Source organism: Bombyx mori, chromosome 23 (genome assembly GCF_030269925.1).
Source record: "Bombyx mori chromosome 23, ASM3026992v2".
Lineage (NCBI taxonomy): Eukaryota > Metazoa > Arthropoda > Insecta > Lepidoptera > Bombycidae > Bombyx > Bombyx mori.
This window is the reverse complement of record NC_085129.1, coordinates 20,378,782-20,399,888: the sequence shown is the minus strand read 5'-3', so window position 1 is coordinate 20,399,888 and position 21,107 is coordinate 20,378,782. Positions and strand designations below refer to the sequence as shown.

At 46.3% G+C, this 21,107-nt stretch overlaps 1 protein-coding gene across 1 annotated transcript; it reads right to left on the bottom strand.

The window, feature by feature from the left end:
- Nucleotides 1-672: 672 nt before the first annotated feature.
- On the bottom strand, nt 673-14,816 carry LOC134198690 (fatty acyl-CoA reductase wat-like). Its single transcript, XM_062675422.1, has 10 exons — nt 14,147-14,816; nt 12,977-13,067; nt 11,518-11,640; nt 9,582-9,706; nt 8,943-9,101; nt 8,703-8,812; nt 8,498-8,565; nt 7,232-7,424; nt 2,729-2,927; nt 673-1,790 (listed from the first exon to the last, which is right to left on the bottom strand). The coding sequence occupies exons 1-10, from the start codon at nt 14,314-14,316 to the stop codon at nt 1,436-1,438; spliced, it is 1,593 nt and encodes a 530-aa protein (XP_062531406.1). The 5' UTR covers nt 14,317-14,816; the 3' UTR covers nt 673-1,435.
- Nucleotides 14,817-21,107: the final 6,291 nt, after the last annotated feature.

Genomic DNA, 21,107 nt, shown 5'->3' with positions numbered 1-21,107 from the left:
CCGCGCTAATCGTGTTTTAATTGTTCTCCAGTTGCACCCACAGACACAGCCCGCTGAATTTTTCGCCGGTTTTTCTCAGTGGGTCGCAATTCCGATCCGATGGTAGATTCAGTTGCAAACGACGTTAGCATTACTGGTGGTAGGACCTCTTGTGAGTCCGCACGGGTATGTACCTCCGCCCCGCCTATTTCTGCCGTGAAGCAGTAATGCGTTTCGGCTTGAAGTGTGGGGCAGCCGTTGTAACTATACTGAGACCTTAGAACTTGTATCTCAAGGTGGGTGGCGCATTTACGTTTTAGATGTCTATGGGCTCCGGTAAACACTTATCATCAGGTGAGCTGTGAGCTCGTCCACCCATCTATGCAATAAACAAACACGGCTAGATAATGCGATAATTATCCAGGAAGGCTGTGTCTACATGTGCGAGCTTAGAATGCAGATCTTTCACTGTTTCACCGACTCTAACAAGATGTAGGTTAATATATATTTTAAGAGCGAGAAGGTCGATTTAGTGATGTAACGTCGAACGCATTACGAAAATACCGGTTTTGGTGTGTGTGTTTTTTTTATTAATTCTCAAAACCGGTTTTTTAATAATACCTGTTCGCATTAAAAGCATTAAAAATTAAATTAAAATCTCAGGCTGAAGCCGGCACAGTTACAAGGTCATAAGGTAGGTAAAAATTACCTAGTCACATCTGTTATATATTTTATTTCAAATGATTGGTTGACTGTTTACGCGTTGTAGGGTAGGTACCACCACCCTGCCTATTTCTGCCGTGAAGCAGTAATGCGTTTCTGTTTGAAGGTGGGTGGGGCAACCGTTGTACTGTAAAAACTGAGACCTTAGAACTCATGTCTCGAGGTGGGTGGCGGCATTTACGTTGTAGATGTCTATGGGCTCCGCTCCTCTGGCTGACTGGTCGACCGAATTTTGTTCTGAACATCTTTAACATTTTTGTTTTGTTATAGAATAGAGGCGGCTTCATGTATCGAGTAGAGGTGTGGGCGCAGCGGTGTTAGGGGGCACCGCCCTGGGTCCCTTTAATGAACATATTACAATTGTACCTATTTTATTTTAACCGCGCGCTTACTGGAGGGCGCTGGGGTAATTTTTGGCGCTACAAGCCCTAGAGACGCCTTTGTTAAAGAATTATACTAAACTCATATGACGGCGCGTAAATGGTAGCCTCATCAATTTTAGCTAAGGGTGCGAAGCCATTTTGGCGGTTCTCTGGACAGTAATTCGAGAAGATTCGGATATGAAGCAGAGGAAGGAAGCATTGAAAAAAAAATTTTTTAATTGACAATCTTTTATGAGTTTTCTATCACATCGAATTTACAAAGTACATTTTAATGCAAAACATATAAAACCTACAAACCCAAGTACAAGTGCTAATTCGTAAGTGTCTGAGCGGCGCGGCGGCGTTCGTATTCAAATTACAGACATAAAAATTCTACAGGCGAGATATAACAAAGAAAATACGACTCCAAAGAACAGCGTATAAAAACTAATGTGAGCTATCTTCAGCCATCTCTGTTTCTTCATTCCATACTCGCTGTCTTTGAGTCCGTCTTTCACGATGAACTTTCTCAAGCCGATGCACCAGATCAGCATATAGCGCGGCCAATCGATCTTCGAAATGTCAAAATTGAACAATATCCTGTCAGTTTTTGACATTTGGTTCAACATGGCCACGGTGTTGTCATCGACAAAATTCCACTGGTTCCTCAGGAAATAGCCGTACAACAAAGACATTTTGTATATCTTTTCATACATTTTAACGAATCTGTAATAACAAGAGACGTGATACAATAAAAATATGCATGTTTTAAGTGGAATTCACCAGGGCTTTGTTAATACGCCTTAACACTAGTTATTACACATATTTTATAGATTTTGCGTGGGTTTTTTTCATTAAACGCTGACACTATTGAGTCGCTTGTCACGTGAATGTCAGGCTCCATAACCACTAGACTGTGCAATTAGAATTTTTTTAGATTGTTAAATGTTGACAAATTGGTAGACCAAATTACGTCCCAACTCCAGCTGACGATTTTTTTTTTTGTTTTTTTTTTCCTACCTATTCACTGGTAGCCTAAGAGACTATTTACAGCTACGCTCGGACGGGTGCGTGAGCTCACGGGCTCAACCTAATAGAATTTACTAAGACTGGCTCTAGCAAGAGCAGTGCTTCGCTGAATCTACCACTGGATTGGAATTGCGACCTGCTGAGAAGATCCGGTGAGAAACTCAGTGGGCTGTGCAGGTTTAGTTCACTTGTCAAATCTTCGTCGTAGTCGACGAGTTCGACGAGGACGGTGACCGGTGCTTGAGAGGCCTAAAATCACCGAGAGTGAATCCGTGAGACATGTTTCGGGCGACGGCGGCTTTCCGTTGCCCCATCGCAGTCGGATAAGTAATTAGCGGCGGCCACGATAAGAGGATTTTCGGTGTCGCGCCGCTTTGTCGAAGTAGACTTGACGGATACTTTTCGTGAAGACGAATACTTATAAAATACTTGTATCTTGAGGCACGAAATAGACTCAGATAATAGTAAATCATTAAACAATTTCCAGCATAGCGCGCGCGAGACGACGTATTTGAATCTAATAAAAATGACACTTTTTTTATCCAATATCAAAACTTTTGTTTGTTCTATTCTTTGGTTATTTTACCCCAGCATTTAACTTTTAGTGTTTTATGTCTATACAAGCTAATACATACGACTTTATGCCTTCAGGTCGCTTCATGGAGGTCACATTAAACACGAAGTCGGCTACATACGCAGGTATGTAATGCAGCAGCCACGTTGACAACCAGAATACAACATCGCTTCCGGTCTCAAAACCATAACAGTACCAAACGGCTTTCGGCGTAGCGTACTGTTTTGTGTTAGGATGATGCAGGACATCGCACAAAAGATCTAAAAAAAGATAGCTTTATTGTTTTATTTAGTTATTGCTTTGCTGGTGGACGAGCTCACTGTCCACCTGGTGTGGTTGCCGGAACCCATAGACGTTCTACCACGTAAATGCCGCCACCCACCTGATATGAGTTCTATGGTCTCAGTTTTTTACAGTACAACGCCTGCGCCACCCTTGAGACCGAAACGCATTACTGCTTCACAGCAGAAATAGGCAGGGTGGTGGTACCTACCCGTGCGGACTCACAATGTAATTTTTATTTTTTATTACACAATTATGAGGAAGTCAATCGTGAACATTTGTTAAGTACGTATTTCATTAGAAAAATTGGTACCTGCCAGCGGGATTTAAACACAGATGCATCGTTAGATACGAATGCATCGGACGTCTTATCCTTTAGGCCACGAAGACTTCAAAATGTCAGTCAGAGGCGGCTTTTAGTTAGAAAGACCCCATCCATCTTCCGTCCATGGTACAACTAAGATATCACCTATCGTATCCCTCTATATCTATCTCCTATATCTTTTTTTATGTATGGGGGATCACTGATGGCCCGGAGGCCTTTCCGGTTTCACCAGAACAGGTGGGCAAGCAAGGGTTCAGCCAGGAGGGGTGGAATTTACTAACAGCTGCTTTGGCGCCTTCAAAGGAAACCTAACAACTCAAGAGCAGCTGCTTCGCGAATGAATCTACTACCGGATCGGAACCGGGACCCGCTGAGAAGATCCGGCGAGAAACTCAGCGGGCTGATGCATGGGTTAGGTTGCACGTCGAACTCTTTGCCGAGTTCAACGGTACGGTTACCGGGATCCCTAGATTACCTGCTCCTAGTGCTATAGCTGAAGGCGTCTAATGCAAGAGTTATTGAATCTGATAGATCCGTAAGGACGTGTCTAGGGCGTCGACGGTAACCTCGTACCTTGAATACCCCGGCTACGTATTGGAGCACAACTTCTTACGTAAGGCCAGTGTGTGCGTATTCGTCCGGGCTGATGTCTGTTGTCGCCGTCTTCGCGGCCTCGAACAACGGGACCTGTCCCTCTTGTGGCTGCGCGTAGATGATGGGGGTTGTACCCGAGTCTACGCGTGCCTGTACAGGTCCCACAGCAGTGCTGCAGGGTCAGCTCTGATAGAGCATGTGCAAGAGGGGACTAACCGCATGCTTGAGCAGTACCCATCTGCGGAGGTGGTGGTCCTTGGAGACTTTAACGCTCATCACCAAGAGTGGTTGGGGTCCAGGACCACTGACCTCCCGGGTCGGGCTGCCTACGATTTCGCCTTGTCTTACGGCCTCACTCAGCTGGTGACACAGCCCACCCGTGTCCCAGATATTGAGGGGCACGAGCCCTCTCTGTTGGGCCTTCTGCTGACCCCCGATCCGGCCGGATACAGTGTGGTGGTTGACGCTCCACTTGGATCGTCTGATCACTGCCTTATCCGTGCTGCGATACCAATCTCTCATCCTGGTTGTCGAACGACGACCGGGTTTCGAAGAGTTTGGCGGTAAACGTCAGCAGGATTGGGATGGATTGCCTGAATTTTACGCATCCTACCCATGGGGGCGGCTCTGCTTTTCCTCTGATGATCCTGACGTCTGTGCGGACCGACTTAAAAACGTGGTGCTTCGGGGGATGGAATTGTTCATTCCTTCTTCCAAGGTACCCGTCGGGGGTCACAGTGGACCCTGGTATAATAATGCCAGTCGGGACGCTGCACGCCTCAAGCGGTCCGCATATGCGGCATGGAATGCTGCCAGGAGACGTCGGGATCCTCATACCTCAGAGGAAAGGCGGAAATTTAACGCCGCTTCTAGGTCCTATAAAAGGGCTATTGCCAAGGCGAAGTCGGAGCACGTTGCCAGAATTGGCGAGTGACTGAAGAGCTATCCCGCTGGGAGCCGTGCTTTCTGGTCACTCGCTAAGGCTGCAGAAGGTCGCTTCTGCAGGTCTAGTCTCCCACCACTACGCAAGTCCAATGACAGTCGGGCCCATAGTGCAAAAGAGAAGGCTGACCTTCTGGTTAAACTCTTCGCCTCGAACTCGACTATGGATGACGGGGGTGCCACACCACCGAACATACTCCAGTGTGATAGCTTTTTGCCGGAGATCTGCTTTACACAGTGTGCAGTCAGGCGGGAGCTCCGGGCCCTGGACGTCCATAAGTCGAGTGGGCCAGACGGCATCCCTGCAGTGGTTCTGAAAACGTGCGCCCCTGACCTGACGCCTGCGCTAACGCGTCTGTATCGCCTCTCTTATTGCGCTAACAGGGTTCCGTCTTCATGGAAGACCGCTCACGTCCACCCTATCCCCAAGAAGGGTGACCGGTCGGACCCATCGAGCTATAGGCCTATCGCGATAACTTCCTTGCTTTCCGAGGTGATGGAGCGAATAATCAACATAAAACTCCTGAAGTATCTAGAGGATCGCCAGCTGATCAGCGACCGACAGTACGGCTTCCGTCACGGTCGCTCAGCTGGCGATCTTCTTGTATACCTTACTCACAGGTGGGCTGAAGCCTTGGAGAGCAAGGGCGAGGCTCTCGCTGTGAGCCTTGATATTGCGAAGGCCTTTGACAGGGTCTGGCATAGGGCACTTCTGTCGAAGCTACCAGCTTACGGAATCCCCGAGGGGCTCTGCAAGTGGATCGCTAGCTTTTTGGATGGGCGGAGCATCACGGTCACTCTAGACGGTGAATGCTCTGATACCATGACCATTAACGCTGGCGTTCCACAAGGTTCGGTGCTCTCCCCTACGCTTTTCATCTTGTATATCAATGACATGCTATTGATGGCATGCATTGCTGTGCGGATGACAGCACGGGGGATGCGCGATATATCGGCCATCAGAGTCTCTCACGGAGCGTAGTGCAAGAGAGACGATAAAAACTTGTGTCTGAAGTGGAGAACTCTCTGGGGCGAGCCTCCGAGTGGGAAGCCTCCGCCGTTGAAGACACAGGTTTGCGCGTTCACTGCGAAGAAGGACCCCTTTGTCATGGCGCCGCAATTCCAAGGAGTATCCCTACAACCTTCCAAGAGTATTGGGATACTTGGGGTCGACATTTCGAGCGATGTCCAATTTCGGAGTCATTTGGAAGGTAAAGCAAAGTTGACGTCAAAAATGCTGGGAGTCCTCAATAGAGCGAAGCGGTACTTCATGCCTGGACAAAGACTTTTGCTTTACAAAGCACAGGTCCGGCCTCGCGTGGAGTACTGCTCCCACCTCTGGGCTGGGGCTCCCAAATACCAGCTACTTCCATTTGACTCCATACAGAAAAGAGCCGCTCGCATTGTCGATGATCCCATTCTTACGGATCGTTTGGAACCTCTGGGTCTGCGGAGGGACATCGATTCCCTCTATGTTCTGTACCGTACGTTCCATGGGGAGTGCTCTGAGGTGTTTTTTTTATTGCTTAGATGTGTGGACGAGCTCACAGCCCACCTGGTGTTAAGTGGTTACTGGAGCCCATAGACATCCACAACGTAAATGCGCTACCCATATTGAGATATAAGTTCTAAGGTCTCAAGTATAGTTACAACGGCTACCCTACCCTTCAAACCAAAACGCATTACTGCTTCACGGCAGAAATAGGCGGGGTGGTGGTACCCACCCGCGCGGACTCGCAAGAGGTCCTACCACCACTAATCAAGATGTTGTCATTGTTCGAGATGATACCGACATCTCGCTTTTACCATCGCACCGCCCGCCACCGGAGTAGAGTTCATGCATACTACCTGGAGCCACTACGTTCATCCACAGTGCGTTTCCAGAGATCTTTTTTGCCACGCACCATCCGGCTATGGAATGAGCTCCTCTCCACGGTGTTTCCCGAGCGCTATGACATGTCCTTCTTCAAACGAGGCTTATGGAGAGTATTAAACGGTAGGCAGCGGCTTGGCTCTGCCCCTGGCATTGCTGACGTCCATGAGCGACGGTAACCACTCACCATCAGGTGGGCCGTATGTTTGTCTGCCTTACGGCAATAAAGATAAAAAAATTAATAAAAACTGGCTTATGCGTGATCGGCAATAACAATTTTTACAATTTATGTCTGTTTATTCAGCCTAATCATTAGAAAGGCTTTACCGATTTTGACGGGACTTTTACTGGCAGATAGCTTATGTAATAAGGAGTAACTTAAGCTACTTATATTTTAGAAACAATATGAAATTATTAAATGTCATTTTATTGCAAGAGGACAGATCGCAGTCTCGAAATTTCCGATTTAGTCCGTAATTTTCAGGATAGCAAACAAAAGTTCGATTGATGATTTGAGTCACGAAATAAAAAAAAAAGTGTAAACCTACTTTTCTCAAGTGTGCATCTGGAGTTGCTTATATTGTAAATCTTAGACTCTTTTTCATTAGTTTTAAAACGTTTGTCGGTTTCCCACGCTGTCGCCAATACAGTGTTGTTGACGTAGTCCACAGGAGCTAGCGCTATCGTTATGTCACCTATTAAAACCACATGCGTCACGCCAAGGCCTGCGGTTAAAAGAATCTGAGAAAAAAAACGCTGCATTAATGACTGTGGAGAGACTTTTTGGCGGGAACGCGAGGAGTGAAGTTGTGTGATTTGTTTTTCTTTGGGTTTAAATGTGTAATAACGGTGGTTTATTAACTGTTTAGTATCTGTGAGAGTGCACAAATGTGGGAAAATCATCATCTCCTTTCATTTCATTTCATTTCATGCCACGTTTCACATTAATCAACTTCATTTCATTTCATAATGTAATATTCCATATTAAAAAAAAATCATTAAAATTACAATAAGACTTGACTTAAAGGTCTTAGTTACCAGGTCATAAAATCACTTAAAAAACTGTCATCGGGAGGAGACTGCCTCCTCATAGGGGCCGGAGCTGGACAAACGCGGACAAGAGCCGTGCTTCGCAGAATCTACCACCGGATCGGAAACGCGACCCACTGAGAAGATCCGGCGACAAACTCAGTGGGCTGTGTCTGAGGGTTAATTTACTCGTCGAGCCCTTCGTCGCAAGCGACGGGTTCGTCGAGGACGGTGACCGGTGCTTGAGGTACCTAAAAGCACCGTTAGTGGATCGGGAGGATCCGAAATGACGTGTTTGGGGCGACGTCGACTGCTTTCCATTCTTTCCGCAGGATCGGGAATGACAGTCAAACAATACTGTTCCTGCCTTGAGAGCAATTAAAGTTGGAATTCAAGATTCAAAATAGCTCTCGTGGTTTTAACTACTTTGTTTGGTCAGCGAGACTCGTCTCTCCAGTGTGATAGGTTGATGCTATAATAAATTAAGGTCCAATCAAGGAACAAGTTGTTAATGTTCTCTAGGTTAATCTATCGAAGAGCCGTTGGGGTAGACGAATTCCGGAGAGGAGACCGTGGACCCGTAAATAGTGCCATAATGTAGGACGCCTAGTCACAAGGTAAAGCGATGATACACGCAGTATAGTTCGCGTGGCGTGCTTTGGAAGAGGCTTTTAATGATTATGACGAAATAGTTTCCAAGTTTAGACACGTCGGATATAGAGAATATATGACAATCGTCCATCCACATCAACCTGCAACAGCTAATTTAGGCAGTCACAACTTACCCCGCTGGGACCGATCACCGAGCTCATATCCAGCCATCCAGGTGTGGGTTCATTGAGCGTGCAGGCAACTGAAAACGGAAAATATAATGGATTGCTTCGATCGGCACATAGAGGTCCGGTGTTAAACTACACATGTGGCCAGTTACTACATATTTATATGTCTCGACTTTAGCTATTTCGGAAAGAAGAGCCCTTGAATACTTGCCTACGGGTGGCCTCACTATGGCCACAGGTAAAGCCTTGCCCATTGTACGCACGACATCCTCCGCTATGGCCTTCGTGAAGCAGTACGTGTTGGGCCAGTCCCTTATCAAACTGAAAACAGGAATTCATTACACATGGCCGATTTCAAACTACTGCTGTCTGCACGGCCCTCATGACCCTCGGTCCCAGAGCTCACATCCACCCAAGTGACGCGCGTGTTCACTTCGGGTCGTCTACTCACTCAGCAGTGATCGCGTTGAGTCTGCATTCTTCAACTGTCTCCGCGAGTTGTATCATGACTTCCGGAGGGACAGGGCTTTCATAGAATTTCTCCTCGATGGTGTGATTTATTCTGCTCTTAGTTGCATTGAAGAACGCAGTTGACACGTGTACGAAGGATCTAGAAGAAAAATGAAACAGATATTTAGTGTGCCTCGATTTCAAAGACGTCGTGGCTTAAAGAATAAGACGCCCGGTGGAATCCTGCAACCTCGAACCGATTTTATAATACGTAGGTACGGGCAGCCGTTGTAACTATACTGAGACCTTAGAACTCATATCTCAAGGTGGGTGGCCGCATTTACGTTGTAGAAGTCTATGGGCTCCGGTTACCACTTAACACCAGGTGGGCTTTGAGCTCGTCCACCAATCTATGAAATTAACAGACATTCAAGAATGGCGTCCGCGTTGAAGGAGTAATATTGTGTAGCAAACAAAAGCCACAAAAGTTGAGGTGTAACCACTTAACACCAGATGGATCGTGAGCTTTTCACCCATCAAATCACAAAATTTGGAATTTACATTCGATACAAACTTTTGTTTTAGAACAGAAGCAAATTAAGCCTTAATTTACGAGGCCAGATTCGTTAAACAGAAACACCTTAGATTTTTGCAGCATTTGGCCAATTCCATGATCTCCCTGGTTCCTCTGACGTTAATGAATGTGGCCTTCTTTAGTGGCTCTTCGAACCTGGTCGTGGCGGCCACGTGGAATATCACATTCGCCTGTAACGCACAATTAAAATTCATCTTTGTAGTTGATTTAACTTTTTTCCTACCTATTCTGGTAACCTCGATGGTCATACTAGATTCACCGGGCGAGTAAGTGAGCTCACGGGGCTCGGTGGACGTTGCTAACACTGGCCCTAGCAAGAGCAGTGCTTCGCAGAATCTACCACCGGATCGGAAGCGCGACCTACTGAGAAGATCCGGCGAAAAACTTAGTGGGCTGTGTCAGACTGTGTCTTTATGTTAGTTCGCTCGACGAATTCTTCGTCGTGATCGACGAGTTCGACGAAGACGGTGACCGGTGGTTAAGAGTATGTGGGTTTAGTTGCACGTGGAGGAAGTGTGCTTTAAAGGCACCAAGTCTGGATCAGGAGAAGTGTTGCGAGCGCCAAGCTTCAAGGGTAGGTTAACTTTACGATGTTTTTATGACCTGGTAACTAAGACCTTTAAGTCATGTCTTATTTTAATTTATATATTTATTTTTATGAAAAATTATAAAATGGAGTGAAATGAAACAAATTGAAATGAAAATGATTAATTTGAGATCAACTGGGATGAAATTAAATAAAATGAGATGAGATGATTTGGGATGAAATATAATCGCAGTAAAATAGTGGTCATTTAGGTACTAAGATTTTTTTCACTGGAATTTTTAGAGAATACGTTAGACGTAATTAGGACGTAATTCGAAATTACCTCCAACGGCTTTGTTTCATTTTCCCACGTTTTTGCACTTTCACAGATATTAAACAGTTAATAATACCCTTATTACGCGATTAAACCTGAAGAAACACTAAATAGACAAAATAAAACAAATTATCACACAACCTCACTCCTCGCATTCCCGCCAATAAGTCACTTTACGATGTTTATAGTCGGATTTTTTATTAGACGAAGTCAACTGACGTTTAACTAACTGTGTTGTCAGTTTTTGATGAAATAAAAATAGTGCTGTGACAAAGTGAATGATTGAAAAAACTCCTGAATTAATGAAATTGCCTCGAACACCGAGTGTTTTAAACATTAAGGAAAACATTGCGAGGAAGCTTGTAAGACTGTTCTATTTTCATTACATCATATAGTTGAAACTATAGATGTATAAAATATAACAATTATAGGTAGGTAATGAAAATAAAAAACTGATTCTAGTTACATACTACTAGTAACATATATTGGAGCACTTTAATACAGTTTTATTGTAAAATAGAAATAATATTCTTTTATAGTTTGAAATGATTAACTCTGCACACTCATTGTTCATTCATGTGATTCAACGAGAACTGAACGCATCACTATTACTTTAAATATAGCAACATTATTTTACAAAGTGACATTAGCTACTGTCAGCTGGCTTCGTCTAATTAAAAATACGACTATAGCAGAAAAATCTGTCTACCCACTTTCTAATTCGGTTTTTGCTGTTACCACTGGAACTCCATCACTAGCCCCGACTAATGTAAAAACTAGTACGTTTATTTATTTATTTATGTTGCACCAACAAAGTGATCATCAATTAAAACTTTGACAAATAGACAATAAGTACATGACAGATGCCATCTCAATTATAGGTACAATCCACGTGCAATCTATAGTGCAATAGTTGACAACATCTTGAAATTAGAAAAGTAATATTATTTGAATGAAAATACAATGAATAATTTAAAAAAATATGAAATCTAGGGTAACACATTTTCACTAGTGTTCTGAAAATACTGTTTATACCGTACCCAAGCGAAAATTGTAGTAAGAATCCGTTAATTAATAGTGTGTGTAGTGTAGCTTTGGAAGTTTAGGCCAATTCAAAATACCTCTTGCGCAAGCTTCATCCTGTCTTCATCGTTCAGGCCGACGCCTAGTTCTGAGATGTCGCCTTCGACCGGTATCACTTTCCGAGCAAAATCTGGTTGTTGAGACCGTAAATTGTCGTATACCTTAAACAATAAATAAATGCTCAAGAACGGCTTCCAAGATGAAGGAAATGTATAGTGTAGGTAATAAAATATAGAAAATAAATTTATAGAACTAATTCGATAGGAGTTTTGTTGGTTTATTTTATTTATATATCTGGGAAAATGGGCATCCATGCAACGCTTGTTTTCTTTTTTCCTACCGAAGCTGATAGCCTTGAGAGGCTATTTCAGCGTAACCTTAACTATTACGTGAACTCACGGGGCTCAAACCTGACGACGTTGCTAACACAAACCCTAGCAAGTGTCGTGCTTCGCAGAATCTACCACCGGATCGAAAACGCGTACCACTGAGAAGATCTAGCGAGAAACTCAGTGGGCTGTGTCTGAGGGTTTATTTACTCGTCGAGCCCTTCGTCGCAAGCGACGGGTTCAACGAGAACGATGGCCGGTTAGTTTGGTACAAAAGCCCAGAGTCGCGATGATATGGTATTTACCGCCACCCACCTTAAGACACGAGAAAGAATTCTAGTATTACATTTACTGTCTTATCCATCAAACATCGAATTGCGCGGGAAAAGAAGTGAACAGATATTGCTACTACGAAGGAATGGAAAGCAAACTGTATCGTTGGAGTCGCCATCCTAATGCTGGGCAGGGTTAGATAATTGGTGTAATGCTGGAAAAATTAAGAGAATTAAAAGTATTCCATTTTAATCCAGATTAAATAAGTCGAAGCGCGAAAATTATATACGTTTAGCTGCCGTGGAACGTTAAAACTGTAACTTGGGCGTATTGTAAAATGGAGGCTGACAACACTATCGGGTTGCTTATGTCAGTTGAGTAAGTTGAGTTTGAATGGGAATTTAATAGTGACATTAAGCGATTTAGCCCATAGATAATACACATAATTTAACTCACTTTAGGACTAATGAATGACAGTCCAGTACGCAGAGCTATTACACTTAATATTTGGTATAGACGTGATGCCAACGTTGCTCTCTTGCAGTACTATTCTATTCCCATCCGATCGATGCGTGAGATTTTAATAAGGTTTTTTGTTTAATCATTCTAAATATACTTGAAGATTGCAGAGACAGAGCTATTTCCGTGAATAACCACGGACAACGACCGGTTTGGTAATGAGAGCGCACACTACCAGCTAATATATTAAAATAAGTATTGAGATTATAGAATTTTTGTCTTAGTTTAATCCTGATTGTGGGTTAATGTGTTACAACGACATCTAGTTTGGTAACAGTGGGCCATTGACAGTTTTCAAGTGTTCAGTTTTTACAATACACTATAGATGGCGCTGTAACAAAAATAATTCTTTGATTCATTAAAAAAACGTACTAACAGGATCTTTAAATTGTAACTGGAGTCTTTCTTCCATAGACAGTCCCTTTTTCGATCGTATCAATATGTAAATCCGCTTAACATCGCACGATCTGAAATAGGCAACGTGTTGAGCTAGTTTCTGAAGAGGCTGACAGTGGAAGAATTAGATCTGATGAATCTTTGAGGAGATCTTGAGAAACTCTACAGAGTTTTTAGCTATTCGCGCTGGATATCAGGTTGGTCAATAACCGCGAACCGTCGATGTCGAATAAGTCGTCGTGGCCTAAGGGATAAGACGTCCGGTGCATTCGTATGCAGCGATGCACCGGTGTTCGAATCTCAGGTGGATACCAATTTTCCTAATGAAATACGTACTCAACAAATGTTCACTATTGACTTCCACTGTGAACGAATAGCATTGTGTATTAAAAATCAAACCCGCAAAATTATAATTTGCGTAATTACTGATGGTAGGTCCTCTTGTGAGTCCGCGCGGTTAGGTACCACCACCCTGTGTATTTTTGCCGTGAAGCAGTGGCGAGTGGCGCATTTAAGTCGTAAATTTCTATGGACTCCAGTAACCACTTAACACCAGATGGGCTATGATCTCGTCCATCCATCTAAGCAATAAACAAAAAAAAATCAAAATCGAATCGACAGATCGAATAAAGAAACAAAAAAACTAGAAATCTGTGGACTAAAAGACTTTTGTGTTCTTAAAAACATATCCGATTGTTTCCATTACCTTGCTTCGGCCTTAGAGCACACGAGACGCGTACTCAGTGGCACCGAACACTAAATGCTTTAATTAAAGTTCTGGCTTCATCGAGAATCAGAACAGAAACTCGTGCCGAAGCGAGAAAGGCACTGAAGTGAACGATGGTTCGCGGGATTTACAATATCCAGGGAACCCGCGACACGTCTGAGACCCGCCATCACGAGACATTGCCGCTATTACATTGGGGCTATAGGCAGTACACTTCCAGAGACCGTTTCTGCAACGTACCATCCCACTCCAGAATCAATGCCCCTTGGTATTCCCTCAACGCTATCATATGCACTTTTTAAAGCTTAGAAAGAGCTCTCAGTGTCTTGCCTGTACTCTCAGTATTACAAACTATTTGTCAACGGAATATCAACTTTACGAATCTAATTTGAGATGTAAGTTGTTTGTGGCACCACCGATCACCTTAGAAGTTTCTCTATGAGTTGTTTCCCGATGAAGCCCGTGCCTCCAGTGATCAGCGCTGTGGTTCCCGCGTAGAACTGCCGCACAGCCGACTCGCCGCGAAGCGCTTCCTCCTCCAGCGCCTTCTGACGCGAGACCTGCTCGATTTCCAAAGCCAAAGCGCTGTCCATTCTGAAACTACTTATTTACGGGCTGTAATTTAACAAAATGACGATGACAGACGGACTACTGACAAATTTCTGGCGAACTAGCAACAAGCATGCAAGTTTAAATACGCGTAATTAGACAACGTATCACTAATAGAATAAGCGGCCAGTTTTAAATAATAATACGACATTTCATTAATATAGAATAATTTGTATTTCAATTCGCCGTGACCTACGACTCGCGGAAATAAATAAATTAAAAAATTGCGCAAATCATCTTTTGAAAATAAACTATTTAAATATCAGACAATAGTTTGCTTTAAGCGCTATTAAACCAGTTTTGACATTGAAAAGACCCGTCACGGCTAAGTGCGAGGAAAATTAGCGGAGTACGGGTACCAGATCCAACCTTAAGATCTTGGCACACCACGCTATGCAACCCTAGGCAATGAATGCTGTTCATATGTCGTGCTCAATGGCGTGCAATTAGGCAAGACCTGTGACAAGCACTGAACTGCTAAATGATGGTGATTATGTTTTTATTTTTATTGCTTAGATGTGTTGACGAGCTCACAGCCCACCTGATGTTAAGTGGTTACTGGAGCCCATAGACATCTACAACGTAGATGCTACACACACCTTGAGATATAAGTTCTAAGGTCTCAGTATAGTCACAACGGCTGCCCCATCCTCCAAACCGAAACGCATTACTGCTTCACGGCAGAAATAGGCGGGGCGGTGGTACCTACCCGTGCGGACTCACAAGAGGCCCTACCACCAGTAATTACGCAAATTATAATTTTGCGGGTTTCATTTTTATTACACGATGTTATTCCTTCACCGTGGAAGTCAATCGTGAACATTTGTTGAGTACGTATTTCATTAGAAAAATTGGTACCCGCCTGCGGGATTCGAACACCGGTGCATCGCTTCAACACGAATGCACCGGACGTCTTATCCGTTAGGCCACGACGACTTCATATAAGTATCGCAGATTCAGGGTCCTGGCACATTCGTTGCCTGACTTAGAAAGAGTGAAGATATCTCGGAACTTTTTTTTTTATGATTGAAGGATTACTTTTGGCCCGGAGGCCTTTCGAGTTTCACCAGGACAGGTGGGCGAGCAAAGGCTCAGCCAGGAGGGGTGGGATTTACTAACAGCTACCCGAGCGCCTCCGAAGGAGACCTAACAGCTCAAGAGCAGCTGCTTCGCGAATGAATCTACTACCGGATCGGAATCGCGACCCGCTGAGAAGATCCGGCGAGAAACTCGGCGAGCTGATTCATGGGTTAGGTTGCACGGCGAACTCTTTGTCGAGTTCGACGAGTACGGTTACCGGGGTCCCTAAGCCTGCTCCTAGTGTTAGAGCTGAAGGCGTCTAATCCAAAGGTTATTGGATCTGATGGATCCGTAAGGACGTGTCTAGGGCGTCGACGGTGACTGGCTCCTGCGTGATCAGGGTTCGGGGAGTAGTCAGCAGCGGCAACGATAAGGCGATTATCATGACGTATCGAAGTACCGTTCTGACGCTGACTTCATGTATTTCTGGATAGATTCGAGGCCCAGGTCATCGTGTTGCCACGCCCATGTTGAATAGTTTGAAAATCAATCCGTTGTGCCAGACTTTGTCGAACGCTTTTGCGACGTCGAAGAAGAGAGCTCCCGTGTATAACGGTTTTGGTCGATTAAGCCTCACAAGAATGTGCTCCGTGAGGCGGTGCACCTGTTGAACGCATGAGTGATTTGTACGGAATCCGAATTGTTCATCGATGAGAATGCCCTTGGATGAGACGAAGTCTCTGAGGCGTTTGTAGAGCAGACGCTCATACAGTTTGCCTAGAGACATGAGGAGGCTAGCTCGGCGGACGGTAGTTTTTTTTTTTTTTTTTTTTTTTTTTTAATAATAACTCGTTTTTCCCCTGACATTGTCAGAGCTCTTATTTAGGTTTTTGTAGATTTGTTACCATATTTATTAAGTTTATTTAGTTTTTTGATTTTAAAATTTTTCTTACAAAATTACATACTTTCCAAATAAAACGAAATTTATTAAGTTAAACAATTATTTAATACAACAGTTCCCCATGCTTACCAGGCCATATTATTCTTAATAAGGTGGAAGCATGGGTCAGGCTTCTTTATTCCGTTTTATTGTTCGTTCTGCTATTTTTGTTGCGTACTCCAGTAGGATGCCCCTTTCCTGTTTTTCTCGCATAATGTGGCTTATGCTATTAAGGCTCAGCCCCGTCTGTAGCTCCTGCTCCAACTCGCACCTCTCGGCCGCAAAAACAGGGCATTCCAGAAGTATGTGAGGGACAGACTCAATCGCGCTGGGCTCGCAGATGCACGATGGGCTCTGCTTACACTTAAATCGGTGCAAGTATTCGGAGAACCCACCGTGCCCTGTCAATACTTGTGTTAGCACCCCCCGTGGTTTTATTTTGCGCACGATTTGGTATGCATCTCCAGCGTATGGGAAAAACATTTTTGTGACCCCCGCGGTTTCTCCGCTTTCATACCTCCGGTTCCACTCAGCCAGCGACTCCAAACGGATCGTCGCCTTACGAATGAAACCGGGCAGAAGTCATAATCCGGCTTCGTTTTCCTTTTTAGAGCCGCTTCTTTGGCCAGGTGATCGGCGCGCTCATTCCCTTCCAGTCCAGCGTGTGCCTTTATCCAGAACAAGGATATATCTTTGCCCTGGGATAAAGCCATGTCGAGGTTCGCTCTGGCTTCCACTGCTAAGGCATGGAGGGCACTCTGGTTCGTGACTGTCTGTAGTGCGGCCTTTGAGTCACTATAGATGCCAAAAGTTCCCTCCCTGCGCCGCAGTATCTGCCTGGTGGCTACGCATATTGCCAGGAGTTCCGCCTGGTAGACAGTACAGCAAGATGGCAGACTAAGTTTCGAGGACTTGATCTCGGCCTCCCTATCCCAAAGGGAGAGTGCCGCTCCGACTTTGCCCTCGATTCTGCTGCCGTCTGTAAAGAATCGTACATCTTGGCTGTTGTGGGTTTCCACATGTGACTGGTCCACCAAGCTCACGAACTCCATGGTTATATGTTTCGCCGGGTACGGCGTGTCTGCGAACGCCACCACCCGTTCCACCTCACGGCCGGCCAGCGATGTCACCCCCTTCTTCATCTCGTACAGTGCGGCTGCTTCTTGTATCCGGAGATCGAGTGGGAGTATCCCCGCCAGCACAAGTGCCGAACGCAGTGAAACGGTGCGGTAGGACCCGCATAGCTTTTGAGCGAACCCTCGCTGGACCGAGTTCAAGTGCTTCTGCACTCCGACCTTCCTAGCTGCCGGCGCCCAGGCGCTGGCTGCATACAAAATCACCGGCTCCACCACCGCCGTGTAAATACTGCGAATCACCTCGGGGTGTAGGCCCCAGCTCACTCTTGCCGCTCTAGACAATTGTTTGTAGATGTTTATAGCCTTCTTACAAACATTCGCGACGTGGGTGTTAAAAGTGAGCTTGTGATTCACAGTAAGCCCCAGTATTTTTATTTCCTCAGACATGCCAATGGCGACCCCGCCCATACTCAGGAATGGGACATTGTACTTTAGCTTCCTCGTTACAACCATAGCACGTGTTTTGTGTGGTGCAAATTTCAGCTTGTTTCGGATGCCCCACATCCGAACACATTCGAGGGCAGCATTGGCATGTCTCTGGACGGCGGGCGGTAGTAGAGGGTGGTAGCTCGTCGGATGATTTTTTGGTTTACCGGGTTTATGTATGCCGATAGCGTCCGCTTCTTTCCACACCTCGGGAAAGATACAGTTCGCCATAGCGGCATTGAAAATAGATGCCAACATCACGATGAGTTGGACGTGTAGAAGTTTAATGACGCGGTGGATATACCGTCGGAACCGGGAGCCTTGCGAGGACGTAGGTCTTTGATCAAATCTTTAACTTCCATCGGGGTGACGGGTGGTAACGCATCCGAGGGTGGCAAGGAGGCTCTGCGTTCTACCTCACTGTCTACTAATTCTACATGAACAAGGTCCACGGATTGAGTGCTGGCGAGCACTGGGTTTGCAATGTATCGGCCAGCAGCTCTGCTTTTTCGTCATCATCGAACGCCGCGAGTCGGCCTGAGGGGCCTACGAGGGGGGCATAGTTACTACCGTATCCGATTTGAGAGTACGAGCTAATCGGTAGTAAGACCTTTGGGAGGGCACGAGTCCTTCTATGAAATCAGACCATCTGGCATCTCGGACTTCGGCGATGCGAGACTTTACGTCGCGTTGTAGGGCACGCATTCGAATACGATTTTCCGCGGTAGGATACTTGTCGTAGGCGCGTATTGAGTCGTTCTTAGCTCTAAGGAGTTCACTAATATCGTCGGGCCATTTGAAGCGGTAAAGGAAGTCCTCCGCTACAACTTGTTTCGATGACCTATCTAATGTCGAGGTGATGTGTGACGTTAAGATGTGCTATGGCTATGACTATGGCTTCAGCGGTATCCTGAGGAGACGGGGTAGAGTCCGGGCTAAACGGGAGCTATGGTGGATCAGATTCAGCCAGGCTGATGCCCAGCGTGTGCCAGTCCACCACAGTCCTGGTGACGGGAACGGAATCGGGAGCGCGACCGAGCTTCATAACGACAGGACGATGGTCTGAATCTAGCTCTGAAACTACTTCGATCGAGTGTAAGTGCAGAGTTACGTTTTTTAATAATGCTATGTCGAGTATATCCGGGCGATGCGCGATATTTAGCGGGTAGTGAGTCGGGGCTAGCGGAGCGACGATATCGAAGGCGAGATCATCGACTAACGCGTCAAGCTGCCTGCCATTCGGGGTTGTGGTGTGTGAGTTCCACCTGATGTGTTTACAATTTAGGTCGCCCTACAGAATGACAGAGCTCCCCATGCCGAGCAGCGCCTCGATATCACTGCTTAGAACGATCTTATCCGGTGGAAGATAAACGGACGGGATAATGATTAGCGCGTGTCCCGTCAGTGAGAATCGGCACACTGATGCTTCGATATTAGCGAGCGCGGGAGGATCGAGTGGGACGCAATGCAGGGCTCTTCTATAGTAAATGACGGTACCATCACTACGAGCAAAGAGTCTGTCGTTCCTGACCATGTTATAGTACGCGATTTTAGGGTCGCGACGCGCGGGCTTGAGTAGGGTCTCCTGCACTAAGAAAATATCAATTTGATGGTCACGCAAAAAGTCAGAAACCTGAGCACGTTGATTTGCGAGACCGTAAGCGTTAAAAAATCCTATCGTTACGGATAGGGGCTTTATTCTATTTATATACGCCATTGATTACCGGCGGAGTGAGGGGAGGACGTACGTATTTAATGACGCGTATATGTCGGCGTATTCCTGCACAACGGCGATAAAGTGTTGTGCAGTGGAGGCAGCGCGAATGGCGTCGCCCAAAGCGTTAACGCGCTCAAAGTTGATCGACTGAAAGAAGTCGATCGCTAAAGCGAGATTGTCGGACGCGGTCGGAGGGCAAGTCGCGGGAGAGGGACGAGTCGCGGGGGCGGGACGAATCGCGGAGGAGGGAGTAGTAACCGTGTTCGTGTACGGTAGCGGTTTCGCCCAGGCCGAGACACTGGGCACCGGCGCCGGAACGAACGCTGGCTTAGCCTGCGACACAGAGGGTGCCGAGGCTTTGATGTCTGGGCCGGAAGCTCGAAGGCGGTTTTGGCGGGCGATGCGGCGATTTATTTTCGGGGCTCGGGGGCATCCACGGTAATTTGCGGAGTGACCCTGTGTTCGACACAGGACGCAGCTAGGCGGTTCCGTCGCGGTTTTTTGATCGCGAGTGCATAGGGCCGTGGCGTGATCGCCTAAACACTTGACGCATCTAGGGCGCGCGTGACAGTTACGGGAAGAATACCCGTATAATTGACAGTTATGGCACTGGCTAGGTGTGCCTTTCTTGTGTGGGGTTTCGACGGCGATTCCGGAAAGGCTACAGACCGTTCGGATGTTGAATATTTGCTTACCCTCGGGGGTAGGCTGGAGGGCGACGAGAACCATGTTATATGGCTCCATTCCGCGGCCTGTGTGCATGCGGTGTACGGAGTTAACCGGTAGGCCTTGTTCGAGAAGGTCGGCCTTGACGAGCTCGGCATCCAACTATTTAGGGATGCCACGTATGACGGCACGGAGTTCGCGCTCCTCCTGGAGCGTATACGTATGGAAACTTATACGTTCCTTACGGAGGTAAGAAGTGAGGGCCCTATGGTCGTCGGGTGTTCGAACCTTCATTTGAATGCCGTTCGCAAGGTTACGGGCATTCGTGAAATTGATATTTTTGGCCTTAAGGGCCAGGGAAACTTGATCCCAAGCTGCCTTCTCTTGAAGGATTACCGGGGGAGGGGTCTGGGTTTTATTTTGTGCCACCGAACGCGGTGACGGAGTGGCACGGGCTGGAGGCGCAACGGGAGTCTGAAAGCGGGGGCGCGACGCGTTCGCGGCTTTGCTAATTTTAGCGGCCGCGGGAGCTCGAGACTCCGCGGCATGCTTTTTACCCTTTTGTACCAGGGTGAATCCATCCGTCGATGAGGCGGGGGCGAGGTCGATCTCCATCTCCGAGTCAGAGTCGGAAGACGAGGAGGCAGGCGCAGGTGACCTACGAGCAGGTGTCTTAGAGGGCGCGACGGAGGCCGCGGATGATCAAGCAGCTGGAACGGTGGCCACGGCGGACGACGCAGCAGTTTTACTCGCCAGTATAGGCGAAGCGGGAACGGCAGGCATGACGGAGGCTGCGGTGCTCGATGCAGAAGCTTTGCACGCAGGTACAGGCGACGCAGGAGCAGCGAGCATGGCGGAGTCCACGAGAGG